The sequence below is a fragment of the Corvus kubaryi genome, unplaced genomic scaffold, assembly GCF_017639235.1.
Source record: "Corvus kubaryi isolate FWS band 111438036 unplaced genomic scaffold, C.kubaryi_AGA036_p1.0 133, whole genome shotgun sequence".
NCBI lineage: Eukaryota > Metazoa > Chordata > Aves > Passeriformes > Corvidae > Corvus > Corvus kubaryi.
In genome coordinates this window covers 20,495,535-20,510,390 of record NW_024580667.1, presented here as the reverse complement: position 1 = coordinate 20,510,390, position 14,856 = coordinate 20,495,535, and the positions used below count along the sequence as shown (strand labels likewise).

The 14,856-nt window shown below is 37.9% G+C and overlaps 1 protein-coding gene across 6 annotated transcripts in view; it reads right to left on the bottom strand.

Moving 5' to 3' along the window:
* MYO16 (myosin XVI) overlaps positions 1-14,856 on the bottom strand; it is a 367,375-nt gene that overhangs the window by 151,498 nt on the left and 201,021 nt on the right. For all 6 annotated transcript variants that reach the window (XM_042038442.1, XM_042038458.1, XM_042038424.1 and 3 more), the window contains exons 11-14: positions 14,580-14,690; positions 11,621-11,686; positions 8,741-8,868; positions 604-709 (exon numbers count right to left, since the gene is read on the bottom strand). In XM_042038442.1, the coding sequence (XP_041894376.1) occupies positions 604-709; positions 8,741-8,868; positions 11,621-11,686; positions 14,580-14,690 (411 nt within the window). The remainder of the gene's footprint in view (positions 1-603; positions 710-8,740; positions 8,869-11,620; positions 11,687-14,579; positions 14,691-14,856) is intronic.

The window sequence follows — 14,856 nt, the reverse complement described above, 5'->3', positions numbered from 1 at the left end:
CTCACAGCAGATAAACAGTAATGAGTATTTTGGACCAAACCACTACATATGGATATATGGAAATATATATTTTGGAAATTAAATATGACTGAACAAATATTCAGAACTCTTACCTGTTTCTTAAATATATTTAGTAGGCAAATATTGAGCCATATAACTTTGTTCAATCCTTGCAGTTTTCCTGCAAGTTTACAGTTGCTGTCTTGCATACTATTACTTCAGATGTCTCAACACTTATACCGTCCACAAAAGCATCACCACACCATACAGGAAAATTTATTCATTTACTGAAAGCAATTAATGTTTAAGAAACAGTTCCTTATCACAGAAATGTCTCCTATTCACTGCACCACTGATTTTCAAAGTCACCAAAAAAGAGAAACAAAACTGCCTCCACTTTTGAGATTTCTCTTATCACATCAATGTGAGCTTAATCCCATTCCCATTCAGGGAGAAAAACTTCCTTTGACTTCAAAGGTGAAAACAAAGCATTTATGAATTTCTACAGAGCAGACGCCTTTTTCTGTACAGTTCAAATATCTCTGCCTATCCAAGAAGCCAAGGTTTTGCTTCATTCCACTCAGTGATCAGAATGATACTTACATGTTTTATCTTCGTATCAAAGGTATTTCTGCTGCAGCTGGCTCTGCAAGTGAGGTGTTTCACTATCTGTTTGCAGGCTTCAGTCTTCCCAGAACCACTTTCTCCACTGCAACATGACAGGCAAGGAAGAGAGGGAGGAAACATTGTTAGTTTCACAATTGAAATGTTATTTATATTCTCTGCTAGCTTTGTTTGAATGGATTTAAGGTACCTCCATCAAACTTTCATTTCAAAAAACAGAAGGTTTATGGATGACAAATTAAGAACAGAACACAGGAGATAGACTGACTGTCTATGTTCATGAGGGCTGTCAGAGCTGTCAAGAGACATTGTCTTGTACCACTAGTCAAGCCAATCAAATCCAATGCTTTCAAGCTTTTTTGAAGGTATTTATAGCACAGATTTTATGTTTTCCTTTATCTTTTGTCCGGCAAAGGAGCTCACTTATGCTGCCTGGTTCTCTTTGCAGATGGGAAAATTACTGCTGTGGTAATGATGGGGAACCAGAAGAAATGGAAAGTGAAGAATACAATAGGAAGAAGGGAAAGAAAATAAAAAAGGAACAGTAGGGAGAAGGAAAAGCTTATTGATTTTATAACCTGCTCAGTTTCTGAAATACACTCTGACTTTAGTGATTCTGTCTGGATCATTGTGATTTCTTGTTTGTGATGTGGAATAAATATCCGAAAGAATGAGAATCTCTGACAGGCAAAGTGACCAAAGTAAATAAGGCAAAAGGAAATAGAATGACATAGGTGGAAAGAAACAATAGAAAACTGGTGGGATGGAGGAAGGAAGAAAAGTCAGCAGGTGCATTTTAAGCATGAAGCAGGAAGGAAAAGGAAAAAAGAGATGGAAAGGATTAAGTTAGTGAAGTCTGATTAAAAAATTAGGTAAGAATTTCTTACTTGAATTATAAGATGATGTTTTCTTTACAGACAACTGAACCAAATAAAATGTAATTTGATGCTTCTCCTTCATTCATTCACTTGATCAAATTTAAAAGGCTGTTTATACAACAGCCACTTAGATTTTTCACAAGTACAATGGATGTGATGGCTGGTCAATCTGTTATCTGCATATTTTAGTTTCTGAAAATGAGAATGCAGCAAAATACAGTAGCTGTCTCGCTATTCCTTTATCTATTCAAATATCACTTCAAAGGAGAAATCAATTAAAAAGGAAGAAACAAAAGAGGGAAGGACAAAAAAGAGCTCCATACTTGAATAGCAATGCACCATTTAATCTCATTCAACTCTCATGGGACATACATGCAGCTTGGTGAATATCTTATTGTTTGCCTGGCAAACTTTAGTCTTACGTGACATGACAGATCTTGTCATTACTATATGGGATATGTCAAACTGCTTTTGTCTATGTTTTCCATGTTTCTATATCAAGGTGGAGGCTGACACTGGACTTCAAACTCCTACTGGCATCAGTAGGAGGTTTATGGTCCAAGACTGCAATGGTTTACAATCTGCCAACATGTTGATATATCTGATGAAATTCAGCTGTGGGTCCTGAGGGAGCTGGCAGATGAAGTTGTTAAGCCACTATCCATCATTTTTGAAAAATTGTGGCAGTCAGGTGAAGTCCCTGCTCTCTAGAAAAAGGAAAATATTAACATCCATTTAAAAAAAAAAAAAAAGTAGAAGACAGGCAACTACAGACCAATCAGTCTCTATTCTATGCCAGGGCTATGGTGTTGGTGGACAGGGGCAGAGCAACTCACATTGTCTACCTGAACTTACGTAGTGTTTGACACTGTCCTGCACAACATCCTTGTCTCTAAATTAGAGATTTGATGGATGGACCATTTGGTGGATAAAGAACTGACTGGATCATCACACAGAAAAAGTGGTGTTCAACATCTCGTTGTCCATGTGGAGACCAGAGATGAGTGGTGTCCCTCAGGGGTAGGAACTGGGGCGGATATTGCTGAACATCTTTGTCAGTGACATGGACAGTGGGATCAAGTGCTCCAGTTTGCTGATGACACCAAGCTGTGGGGTGACACTTTATGCTGGGAAGGGATACCATCCAGAGACCTTGACAGGTTTGAGAGGTGGGCTGATGCAAACCTCATTAAATTCAACAAAGCGAAGTGCAAGGTCCTGCACCTGGGTCGTGGCAACCCCAGACACACCTACAGGCTGGGCAGAAAAGTGACAGAGAGCAGCCCTGAGCAGAAAGACTTGACAGCAATGGTCAATGAAAAATTCACCATGAGCCAGCAGTGCGTGCTCACAGACCAGAAAGCCAAGATAATCCTGGGCTATATCCAAAGCAGTATAGCCAGCTGGTTGAAGGAGCCAATTTTCCTCCTGTACTCCATTCTTGTGAGTACTGCATCCAGCTCTGGTGTCCCCAGCATAAGAAGGACATTGAATTGTTGGAGCAACTCCAGGGGAGGGTCACAAAGTTGATAAGAGCATCTCCCTATGGAGACAGGCTGAGAAAGTTGGGGCTGTTCAGCCTGGAGAAGAGAAGTTTGTGTGGAGACCTCATAGCAACCTTCCAGCACCTGAAGGAGGCCTACAGGGAAGCCACAGTGGGACTCTTTGTCAGGAACTGTAGTGACAGAAAAAGGAGTAATGATACAAACTGAAAGAGGGGAAGTTTAGGTAAGATATTAGCAAGAAATCTTGTACCGTGAGGGGAGTGAGACACTGGAACAGGTTGCCCAGGGAGGTTATGGGTTCCCCATCCCTGGAGGTGTTCAAAGCCAGGTTGGATAAGGCCTTGAGAAACCTGGTCTAGTGGGAGGTGGGAGGCCCATGGCAGCAGAGGTTGGGACTAGACCACCTTTAAGGTCCATTCCAACCTCTTCACATTCTATGATTCTATGTTATGTGAAGATCTAAACTAGGAGGTCACAAAGCCATGTTTAAACCAGGTCTAAGAGCAAATGGAATTGTGTAATGTCAAGATGGTCACTGTCGCAACTAATATGAAATTAGCAACTCTCCAGAAACGACAAGGTTCTCCTTAAGGGCACTATCCCTTGGTCAGATTTTCGGCTTCTGACTCTGAAAGAGTTTCAAAAGTCAGACGGTACTTGATGTCACCCTACAAAATATGCATCTCTGCCCATGTAATGATGACTTCACTCTCCAAACACTAATTGTACCATTCTGCCTCTGTTCTTAAGATCCAGCATTAGCCTTTATAATGGCAATCTCCAGATTCCATGTTTCTTTGCCTGTTGTCACTAACAGGAACCGAGAAAAATTGAAACAGGACACTAGTCCTCCCTTACAGACAGGATATTCCTCCCTTACAGACATTTCACAATCTTAGAAATAACAGATCTTATACTGTATTATCCAGAAATGTGGAGATACTTACAGCTTTTTACCAGCTAGGCTCGTAGTTCAATGCCTTAGAAAGCCTCGGGCAGCCTAGAGAGGTAGCACGGGCAATCCAGCATTTCAGTAGCTCTAAAAGCGGTAAGTGTATTAGCTGCAAAGCTGATACCACCAGCAGAAGCAAAGAGGGAGAAATATAGCTCCCAGCTTGCCTAATTTCCTGCAATTAGAAGCTTTCAAAAGAAACAGACAAACCAGGCCAAAACCAGCCACTGTAACAGAAAGTTTTTCCAGGTTTCAAAAATCTTTCTCACAACTGGAGAAATTGAGGGTGGGGAGAAGGGATGCTAAAATAAAAGTTGATGTGCCTCTGTTTTCAAGAATTACAAAGCAGGCATGCAACTTAAAATTAAAACCAGAAAAAATGACTTCTTAAACAAAGAAACTGGAGTGTTCACCATGAGTTTCCCCACTTAAGCATTAATTTGCTTCACTTTTAACATAAAGCTATGTGTTGTTTTTGACTGCAAGACAAATGTGGCCCAGCTAACACGACCATGCAAACAAGCAAAAGTGGACAGTTTCTGTACATTTTTGAATATTTCTTCTCAAGATTCATGTTTTCTGAACATTGCAGGAACTCAGCTGCAAAGATATGACATGCTCGGCTCAACTGTTCATTTTACAGTCCTGCCACGGGAGGTTGTTGATCAAAATGATTGCTACATTACTGTTCAGGGCTACAAAATTCACTAGAATGTGGTTGCTGAAAGAGAGACACAACATGACTTAGTTGTTCTGTACATTTCAATGGTATATTCACTTTCAGTGAAATACAGATTGAACCGCTGAGAAAAAATGCTATGTTAGGAAAAGTTTTAATTGTTGATACCATTATTTGGAACATTTGAGGCAATTTAACAATGGAAAAGTAATTTGGTACCTTGTACCAGATCTTGTTTATTCCATTTCATTTGAGGTTGAATAAAATTTTTTGCAATGTCAGTATTTTTGCCCTAGAAATTCAATGCTGCTTAGAGAACAACTCCTGTTTTCTCTTTTAAATAAGTGTTTCATCACTATATTTTTCCAAATGTGATTTACAATATGAATGTTGGTTTCTTATTACTTTTGTTTGGATTGACTTATCAAGGCGTAGGGTAAGTTAGCAACAAAGCAGAAAAGCATTCTTCTGCACTAAAACTTCCTTAGAAGGCGATATGGAACAGACAAAGAAGGCTTATTTCACGTATAAAAAAAGGTTAAATTAGAAACAGCGTACTCCAAAGGAAAGGAAAATAAACAGAGAATTTGAAACCCTATTCTCACATAGGGCTTTAGGCAAGTTCCATGAAGTTTTCTCACTTTATTCCTTCTTTGGCTTTCCAGCTTTTTTTTATAACTACCTGATGGAGGGCCTGTTCCCTACTATTTCTTTATGAATATTTTGTTAATACAACCTTAATTACAGGTCTAATCTTTCTGTCTTCAAATATTATGAATAATTTAAAAAATAAGTTCTATTTTGACATAAAAAATTAAAATCTTAATTTGTTAGGAAAAAGTCCAATTGAAAGTGTGAAAATACAAAGCCATGTGAAGCAAAGAACACAAGACATAATACACCCAGGAGGAACTAAAGAACCTACACCCATCAAATCCATGGCATTTGGATTATCATACAACTCTTTTGCTTTCTTGTGACAGTCTAGCTGGGCTGCTAGTGACACCCACGCTGGAGAGCTCCATGTGGAACATGTGCTTGCTGGACATCCACGTGAACGGCTTGGCTGTGAAGAGCTGTGGCTGGAGTTCCAACTCCCTTCGTGGTGACTCCCAAACCCACAAAGCCTGTGTGAACACCCCAGCTCTGAGACCACCGCAGCAGCTGGTCCCCACCGGGTTAAAAAGTTACTGGATGGAGAGGGACTTAGGCAGACAGAACCATCACATGGAAGTAGTTAATCAAGGAAGCCCAGGTAAGAGTCAGAAAACAGCCAGCTCCAGGCAATTTTTAAGAATTGCTTTCTGCAAGTACTGAGAAGTACCCGCTTACTCTTACTTTATGCATATTAGGCTGGTGTGTCTATACCTTTATGATTTCAGAACACTGGCCCATTATTGGATCATTATTGTTTGGTAAGCAATAATCCCAGTATAAAGAAATTCTACAAATCATCTATTTAGGGAAAATATGACGAAATATATAACACGTGAGGAGCACTATATCTGTCATTTGAGATAATAAAAATGACAGGGTTTTATTTTTTGCATTTCATTTTCAATTCTGACCAAAGGTACCACACTCAGAACTGCAGAAATACTTAATGAAAAGAACTTATTCCTGCAGTACTTGAACTATAGCCAGAAATGATGGAAAACTGCTGACGGAATGTGTTCATATAAGATTTCCACCAGATTTAAAGGAAGACAGGTGTGCTGTTTTGCATGAACTTCTGAAACAAATCTCTTATTGTACTACCCTAAACAGTGAGCATTACTACTCCAAATTCCCATTAATATAGTAAGATATATCCAGGGAAGAGTGACTTAAGTTTGCACACTTTTGGGGGTCAGAATAATTTATTTCTTCTCCATTTTCTGAGTATGTAAGCGAGACACTGAGTCTTGCTCCCAGTGACTGAGGTTTCTAGATTTGAAACAAATATGTGCAAGCAAAACTGTTAAACATAAAAGAGTGGGTTGTGTAATATCAGTAATGTTATCTATAACTGATCAATCCTGCATGTTAGTTGGAAATTATATTCTTAAAATTGAGCTAAATTGAACAGTGTATTTCTAAACAATGTTTTAATACAAATCTGTAACTGCACTTATGATATATGGAACTATACTTTCAAAAAATAAATATTTTTTACTTGATCAGAATGGCTTTGGTAATGCTAAACTGAGGAAATCCAAAGCTTTCAATGCATTCCACTGTAAAACACAAGGATTTCTCTCCATTCCAGGTTATTTGGCTTAAAAATGTGATTTATATCACAACAGAATCATTGGATATTGACACTCCTGTCTGCTAAGAAGTTAGACCATTTCATTTTATGTATTCATTATGATTTTTTGACTCACAAAATTAGCCATCAGCATGCCATAAATCTTTGGTTTGATTTACTAAGGATCCTTAGCTTTTAACAAGTCTATATTTAGGCTCCCTAGACAGCTCTTTACTTATCTTGTCAGTGCTTAATGTATTTTCATATCCTGAAAAGCAAGAGCAAAATGCAGTCAGAAGGAAGCTAACCAAGAAAAGTCCACCTACTGGCTACTTAAGAGCATAACTAATAGCATTATTTTATTCTGTAACTTCCATTAGAAGTTTATACAAAGACAGCTCTTGGTGTTAAGTATACAGGAATGAAGCTGGCTTGCTATAAACTGATAATAATTGTGAATAACTGATAGTAAGTTCTTCAGTGATTTGGCCAAATGCTTCCCTGTTGTAAAATGCTCAATTTCAGTGAGTGAACTTTTGCTCAGATGTGAAGTGACTGGGGAAAAAAATTTTGTAACATGGTAAGAAATTTGGCTGCACTTCAAGTTCTGTGTCCAGTTCTGGTCTCCTCACTTCAAGAAAAACATTCAAGTGCTGGACAGAGTCCAGAGAAGGGCAATGGAGCTGGTGAAGGGTTTGGAGCATGAGTTCTACAAGGAACAGCTGAGGGAGCTGGAGGTGTTTAGCCTGGAAAAAAAGGAAGCTTAGGGGAGACCGGAGCACTCTCTACAACTGCCTGAAAGGAGGCTGCAGCCAGGAGGGGATCAGCCTGTTCTCCCAGGCAACCAGTGACAGGACAACAGGAAATGGCCTCAAACTGTACGAGGGGAGGTTTAGGTTGGACATCAGGAAGAATTTAGTCTCAGGAAGGGTGATTAGACATTGGAGTGGGCTGCTCAGGAGGTGGTAGAGTCACCGTCCCTGGAGGTATTCAAGAAATGACTGGACGTGGCACTCAGTGCCATGGCCTACTTGACAAGATAGTGTTCAGTCAAAGGTTGGACTCGATGATCTCAAAGGTCTTTTATAATCTCATTGATTCTGTAATCCTGTGGATTAAGTTTAAAGATTCAGAAAATATGAAAGTAAGTAAAGTGTGGAAAGATAGAGATGATAAGACTGAATAACAAATTTCTTTTACTGAGTACATCAAATTCTCCACTGCTTTCAGAGAGCTTGAGAAAAGAAGGATTAACAGATTTGGGGATTAAAAAGTTCCAGGTGAATGACAAGTTTCACCATTATTAAAACCAGCATATTTGGATAAAACTCTTTTCACAGATTCCTAATACATTTATTCACAATCTTGAAGTTATTTACCATCAAAACAACACTGAATAAAGGCTAAAGTGCATTTTAAAGTCCATTTTGAGCTTGGAGAGTTAAAGAACAAACTCATGATCACACAGACATTTGAGGCAGAGTGCAAGCTCCAATACAGGCGCCTCACCACAGAGGTTTATAATTTAGTCAAGGACTTATCATTTTTATTGTCAATAGATCCTATTTCTAATCCTGATTCATGTAGTATTAGCAAACACACACAGCAGTTTTGAATTCTTTGCCATTAACTCTTGCTCCTAATTAGATGCAGCTACATGGAGTGGCAATTGCCCAAGAGAATTTATGAACTTGAGATGTAATTAAACCTTTCTCATTTCTATTTTTCTCTAATGTATGATACAGAGATCAGTACACAGAAAAAAAATCTGTTGGAGAAAAAAATAAAATAGAAATTTCAACTGCTGAGGACCAAGGGAAACAGCTGAAAGGCAGGAGGTACAAATTAATTAATAGAAAGATAAATTTTCACCTGAGGATAAAGCACTGGGGATGGTGCTCCTGGAATAGCATGTGGTAAGCTCTTTCAGCACAGGAAAATATATGTGGGGGAAGCGAGGAACACAGTTTTCCAGAATTACTTAAATAAAGCTGGGTGACCTGAAAAATTGTAGAAAATTAAAATGACAAATACATTTCAAAACAATTATGTTTCATCCCCCTAATTTGGGTATTTTGTAAAGCTTTATAAGCATTATGAACAGAATCTCTCTAGCTATAGAGGTGATACTTTTACAACAGCTATGAAGTTCTTAATTGCAGAAAATAGAGCTTTAAACACAGAAGGTCTAATTAAGACACAAAAGTAAACATAACTAGAGGACTTAACAATACTGGTTTGTGCATTAATAAAACAAAACCCAGTAAGCTATTTTTTAATACCTTACATCTATAGTTTCTCAATATCTTGACTTGAAAATATACAAAATGAGATATGAACATCCCATGAAAATTTAAAATTGAAATCAAACGAATAGGTTATAAACTAACTAATTTACTACATGACATCCCACAAATACTCTCTCTGCAATATAGAATAACTCCTGATAGACACAGCTGGCAACATATACTCTCCTTAAAGCCTGAGTAAATCCAAAATATCTGCTGTAGAAACCACTTTTTTTTTTTTTTTCTTTTTTCTGAGGGTATCCTGATGTTCTCACCCCTTGCTGTCCCATGCCTGTCTTATTTATTTAGATATTAAGCTATTCAATCCTGGGGCATCTACAACACTGCAGCTGAATGAATCCTCCATATACATTCTCAGTCAGGCCTTAAGGGCTACCAGACAAAAAAAGATCAAATCCACACCAATTCTCCAGGAATCATTTCAGAATGTCACAACGTACAAAGAAAAACCTTCACACGTGTATGCTCAATGCAAAATGTTTCAAGTTTACATATTTTTCTAACACAAACTTCAAGAATATATTTGTCTTAATCAGGCACAAGTAAATTCTGCAGGAATGTAACAAAGCAGCGTGACCACAGCTCAAGCACTTCTACAGTCACTAAGATACCTTCAAAGTCATATTTGCATGTTCTTTGTAGTATAATGCTATTATAATGTGTAGTGTAGTAGTACAGTGTATTTCCAGGTAAAAATGCAATAATATTATCCTCTAACAATTGCATTGAATTTCGTAAGAAGCAAAGTACATCAGTGTCTATTAATGTATGATTCTTTGTCATGTCAGAATGAATAATTGCTTACAAAATATTTACTTTAGTAGTATTCTACTGGAACGAAGTGTGGGAGGTCAGTGCACTGTAACAAAATTATGTTTGTCGAGAAGTTATGAACAGTATTTTTTAAAAAAAGAAAAACATAAAATGTCTCTGTTACTAAAATATATATATATTATAATATTTTCATTGCATTATTCTTGTTTTAAAAATAGTATCATGCCCAAGAAGTTTGCATTCCTTTTCTTTTTGACAGCTAACAAACTACATACCTGAAACAAAAACGCTAACTAATGAGCCACATCATATAGCACGTCAGCATTTAGTGAGGAATTGACATCATCACTTTTTATTACTCTAATATATAGACCATCTACCACTTAGAGACTTTAATACAATATCAGCTAAGCTGCTGCAGTATACCGGAGCATTTCAAAAACAAAGTGGTTTTACAACCATGGTTTCTTGATCATCTGGGAAATACCTGCATAATGCACAATAGAGTGCAGATTACAATGATGAAGTGAAAGCAATTATTATCCAAGGTGACCCAAACAATTACAGGACAAAAAGTGTCTCATGATAAATTTAATTAAATAGATCTATCACAGAGAATAAAGATACAGCAAACATTCAGGAAACATTTTAATATGTAAACTCTTCCTCTTTACAGTTCTCTCTTGGTGCACAAAATCATGTAGCTAATATAAAATACACAGTGACAGGAAAAAAATGCCAGCATCTAAAACCCTGGAGATGATGGATGATTTCCATTTTTAGAAATAAATTCAGACTCCCAACTTGGAATCTGCTGCTCCTACCATGAATGGCAAAGCATTTCTTTCTCTCAGATTTACTACTGATACATACAAAGCCATGTGACTTAGCAAACAGCCACAAATTACAATTTGCTTACCAAATTTTTAACCCTTTATAACTCTTGTAAGTTAAATAAACATATTTGAACCTTCCCTCTCAGGGAGGCTGATCTCTGTGATCTCAGTGCATCAATGGGAAGCTAAGAAGGGAGGATAAATTAACAGTTACACTAACACTATCTCTAAAATGTCTGGGTGAAGATGAAGGAGAGATCAAAACTCTTGAGTGTTTTTACACAACTCAAGTTGTCCTTGCCCAAATGCTGCCTGTGACCAGCACAAGTCACGTCCCCGTGCCTGAGCCAGGGCAGTGTTCAGCTCGTGCTCAGCATGTTGCTTTCACTGCTGTACAATATCCCAGATGAGAGGCCCGGTGTGGAGCACAGACAGACATTTTGAGCCTTTGTGCACCATCCAAGATTGCTATCTCCATAATCATGTTTTGGGCAAGGGGGTGTGAACTAAAATAACCACTGTATGAAGTATGCATCTATTTTTGTAAGTTTGACTGTGGCAGAAACCACCAAGGTCATCAGGAATTATTTTTAAACAACCAGAAGTGCTGCTGCTCATTCAAAGCATCATCAAGATGACTGCTTTACCAATAAGACACAGCAAAAATAGCTATATCTTGGAAGACATTTTTAAATTTTTGCTAAAACACTAAAACTGAGATGCTCCCCACACAAAATGGGCATATATATTAATTAATTGTAGGGGTTTGGCATGTCAAATGAACTATATGAATTGTGAAAAATATCCGCAATCTTTTAAAAGAGAATTCTTACCATGGTAGAATAAATAGGAAGTTCTTTAAATGGGTTAACAAGCAACAGTATATCACCAATGTAGGTCTGAAAAAAAGAAGATACAACTGCTTTATTAAGTCATAAATTAAATTTTTAAGGAGGCTAATGGCTTTCTTCCAAATAGAACCTCAGTAAAGCCTCTTAACTCTAGCTAACAACATGCTAAACATAATTCATGAGTTCTGAGCTTTTAACTCCACTGTTTGAACTTGAGATCTAAATTTACACTTTGAACAGAATTAATTAGCCTTTTTATAATAAAACTGAGTTCTTCATAACTGAAAATTATGCAGAGAAAAATTGCACTACATATATTATTGGTAGATTATTTGAAAGTTAATTTGTAACTTACCACTTGCTAAACTACAAAAATGTCACAGAATCACAGAAGCTGCTGAGTTGGAAGGGACCCACAAGGATCATCGAGTCTAACTCCTGGCATGCCTACCACATAAACAAGCTCCTCAAGGGATTTTAATGGAATAGATGACATAATTTAGAAATGCTATACTGGCTATCCAGAGTTGATACGTTAAAATATATTGCTTGTGGGGTAAGATGGAGCAATTGATACATATATGTCTTTATGCAAGTGCATGTGTATATGAACATATGAGCATGCATCTGGAAAAGCTATCCTGACTATATTAGAAAAAGTAAACCATTTAATGCTTGCAAGTTTGCAAGATTTTACTATTTCATGTTTGGGGCTTTGATGGATGAGAGGCTGGACAAGAGCCAGCACTGTGCTCTAGCAGCCCAGGCAGCCAATTGTATCCTGGGCTGCATCCAGAGCAGCGTGGGCAGCAGGGTGAAGGAGCGGATTCTGCCGCTCTGCTCTGCTCTGGCGAGACCCCACCTGCAGTGCTGCATCCAGCTCTGGGGTCCCAGCACAGGAAGGACATGGCCCTGTTAGAACAAGATGAGGGCCATGAAGATGATCAGAGGCCTGCAGTACCTCTGCTATGAAGATAGGCTGAGAGAGTTGAGATTGTTTAGCGTGGAGAAGGCTCCAGGGAGAACTTATAGTAACCTTCTGGTACCTAAAGGGGGCTACAGGAAAGATAGGGAGGGACTCTTTATCAGGGATTGTAGTGACAGAATGGAGAGGAATGGTTTTAAGCTGAAAGGGAAGAGATTTATATTAGCTACTAGGAAAAAAATTCTTTACTGTGGGGGTGCTGAGGCACTAGAGGAGGTTGCCCAGAGGAGTTATGGATGCCCCATCGCTGGAAATGTTCAAGGACAGGTTGCATGGGGCCTTGAGTTCACCATCTTCAACTGGAAGATATCCCTGGCCATGGCAGAAGAGTTGGAACCAGATGATCTCAAAGGTCCTTTCCAAAACAAACCATTCTACAATTGTATGCACTTAAGTGTAAGATTGTAGGTCACTCTTGCTGCTATACTTTTCACTCCACACAAATAGCTGCTGCTATATTACACTCTTACGATGCAAAAACTGCCTGGCTTCTGTCTCTGAAGAGGTCAGACAGCAAAGCATCATGTGAACAGTTCCAGTCATGCTGTCTTCTTCAAGATGAAGCATTTTGATTTGGAGAGGTGGAAAATATTGTCCTGCATAGTAAATGTACTGTTTTCCTTCTAAAATGCATCAATGTGTTTCCCTTCTCTCACCCACCCTGACTTCACTGTTGGGTTTTCCGGCAAAATGAAACTTTATAAAACTTAAAAAGAACCATGAAGCAGGAAGTGTTTAGTGCTAATGACAACTTTGGTTTGGAATTGGAGCCCAAGGAATTTTCCTTCTAAGTCTAAGAACCAAGTCAAGATGAAAGCATCTTCAGCACTGATGCTGATACCCTACCAAAGCACTCTACCAAGGCTGCTGTTGAGCAGAATACTAGTGATCACTGCCTACAAGTCCTGTTAAGCAAAGAGAATTCCAGAATAGAAGATCCTTGCAGATGAAATCTTCAGTATCTTAAAATAAGACTTCCTCTGTGAATCTTAATGAATTCAGTTTAAGTTATCTGGTAACTTTGAAAGTGAGATGAAGAAAAATAAATACTCATATTATGAGTATTTTTAGGATTTGATCCATGACTCTAAACCCCAGAAATTTTTTTTAACATTGAATGCCACAACACCTAAAAGTGAAGTTCCCATAATTTCAAAAGGATTCACAGCAACATAACAATTCCCCATATTCCTTTAGTCTAAACAGTGTAATCAATTTATAAATTTAAAAATAATATGCATGTTTCCCATTTGCATTCCACTCAGCTCTTCAGTAAGTTAGTAATAAGTTATGGGTAAGATATGGACAGGGATACAAAAATTTTCAAGTGCTTAACTGGATGCCTTCTGTGCTTATTATGGCCCAGACAGGAAAACTTTCCTTACAAAATCTTGCTGTAACAATTTCTTTTGGTATCTAGATGATTACCATTACAATTATTTCTGTGATATTGGAAGAAATGATTAATTAAATATCCCATGCTGAATTCTAAGCTTTTAAAATCTAAATTTCTTTTACATTTCCAGTAATCATGCTCTATTAAATTGACATAATGTTAAAAATGGAAGGATCTTTCAGTGGTTTGAGAAGGAAGATTACAAAGTATGGTGGTACACCACCCCCACCAGCCACACTGATCTGAGCGACCTTAAAACACTCATTCTTGACAAGTGTGTTCATCAATGTTTACCAACACACTTCCTCCGTGAAATAAGCACGCATAAATTGTATTCAAACCTCTCTGAAGTTGTATTCCATTTTCCATATCTCCTTTTCTGACATGAACTTGAGGAATTGCAGGGCTCACACACACATACACATGCCCTCATCCATTTAAAACTAGTCTTGAGTTTGGGGCAGGTTACTGTCCAGTAGTTAAGACAGTAATCCTATTTTTCCTATTCTTTCTTTGGTCTTTTTTTAAAGCTTACTATTGATAGGTGAATAGCAACTCACATATATCTGATTATTGTTGAAACGCTTCTGAATCTCATAAAGCAGGCTGCTGTCTGTTAGCTCACTCAGAGAAGCCAGGTCATCATTTGGAGCTGGAGGCATTAGCTTGATCTAGAAAACAAAAATTAGAGAAATAAAGTAACTTCACAATGAATCATTCTGTACCATAATGTTCCAACTTACAGTATAAACCAAGACCATTAGAATTTATGGGAAAAAATGCATTAGGAAACCAGAAAGTTGTCACCCCTAAACAATTCCACATCAATAATCTTAA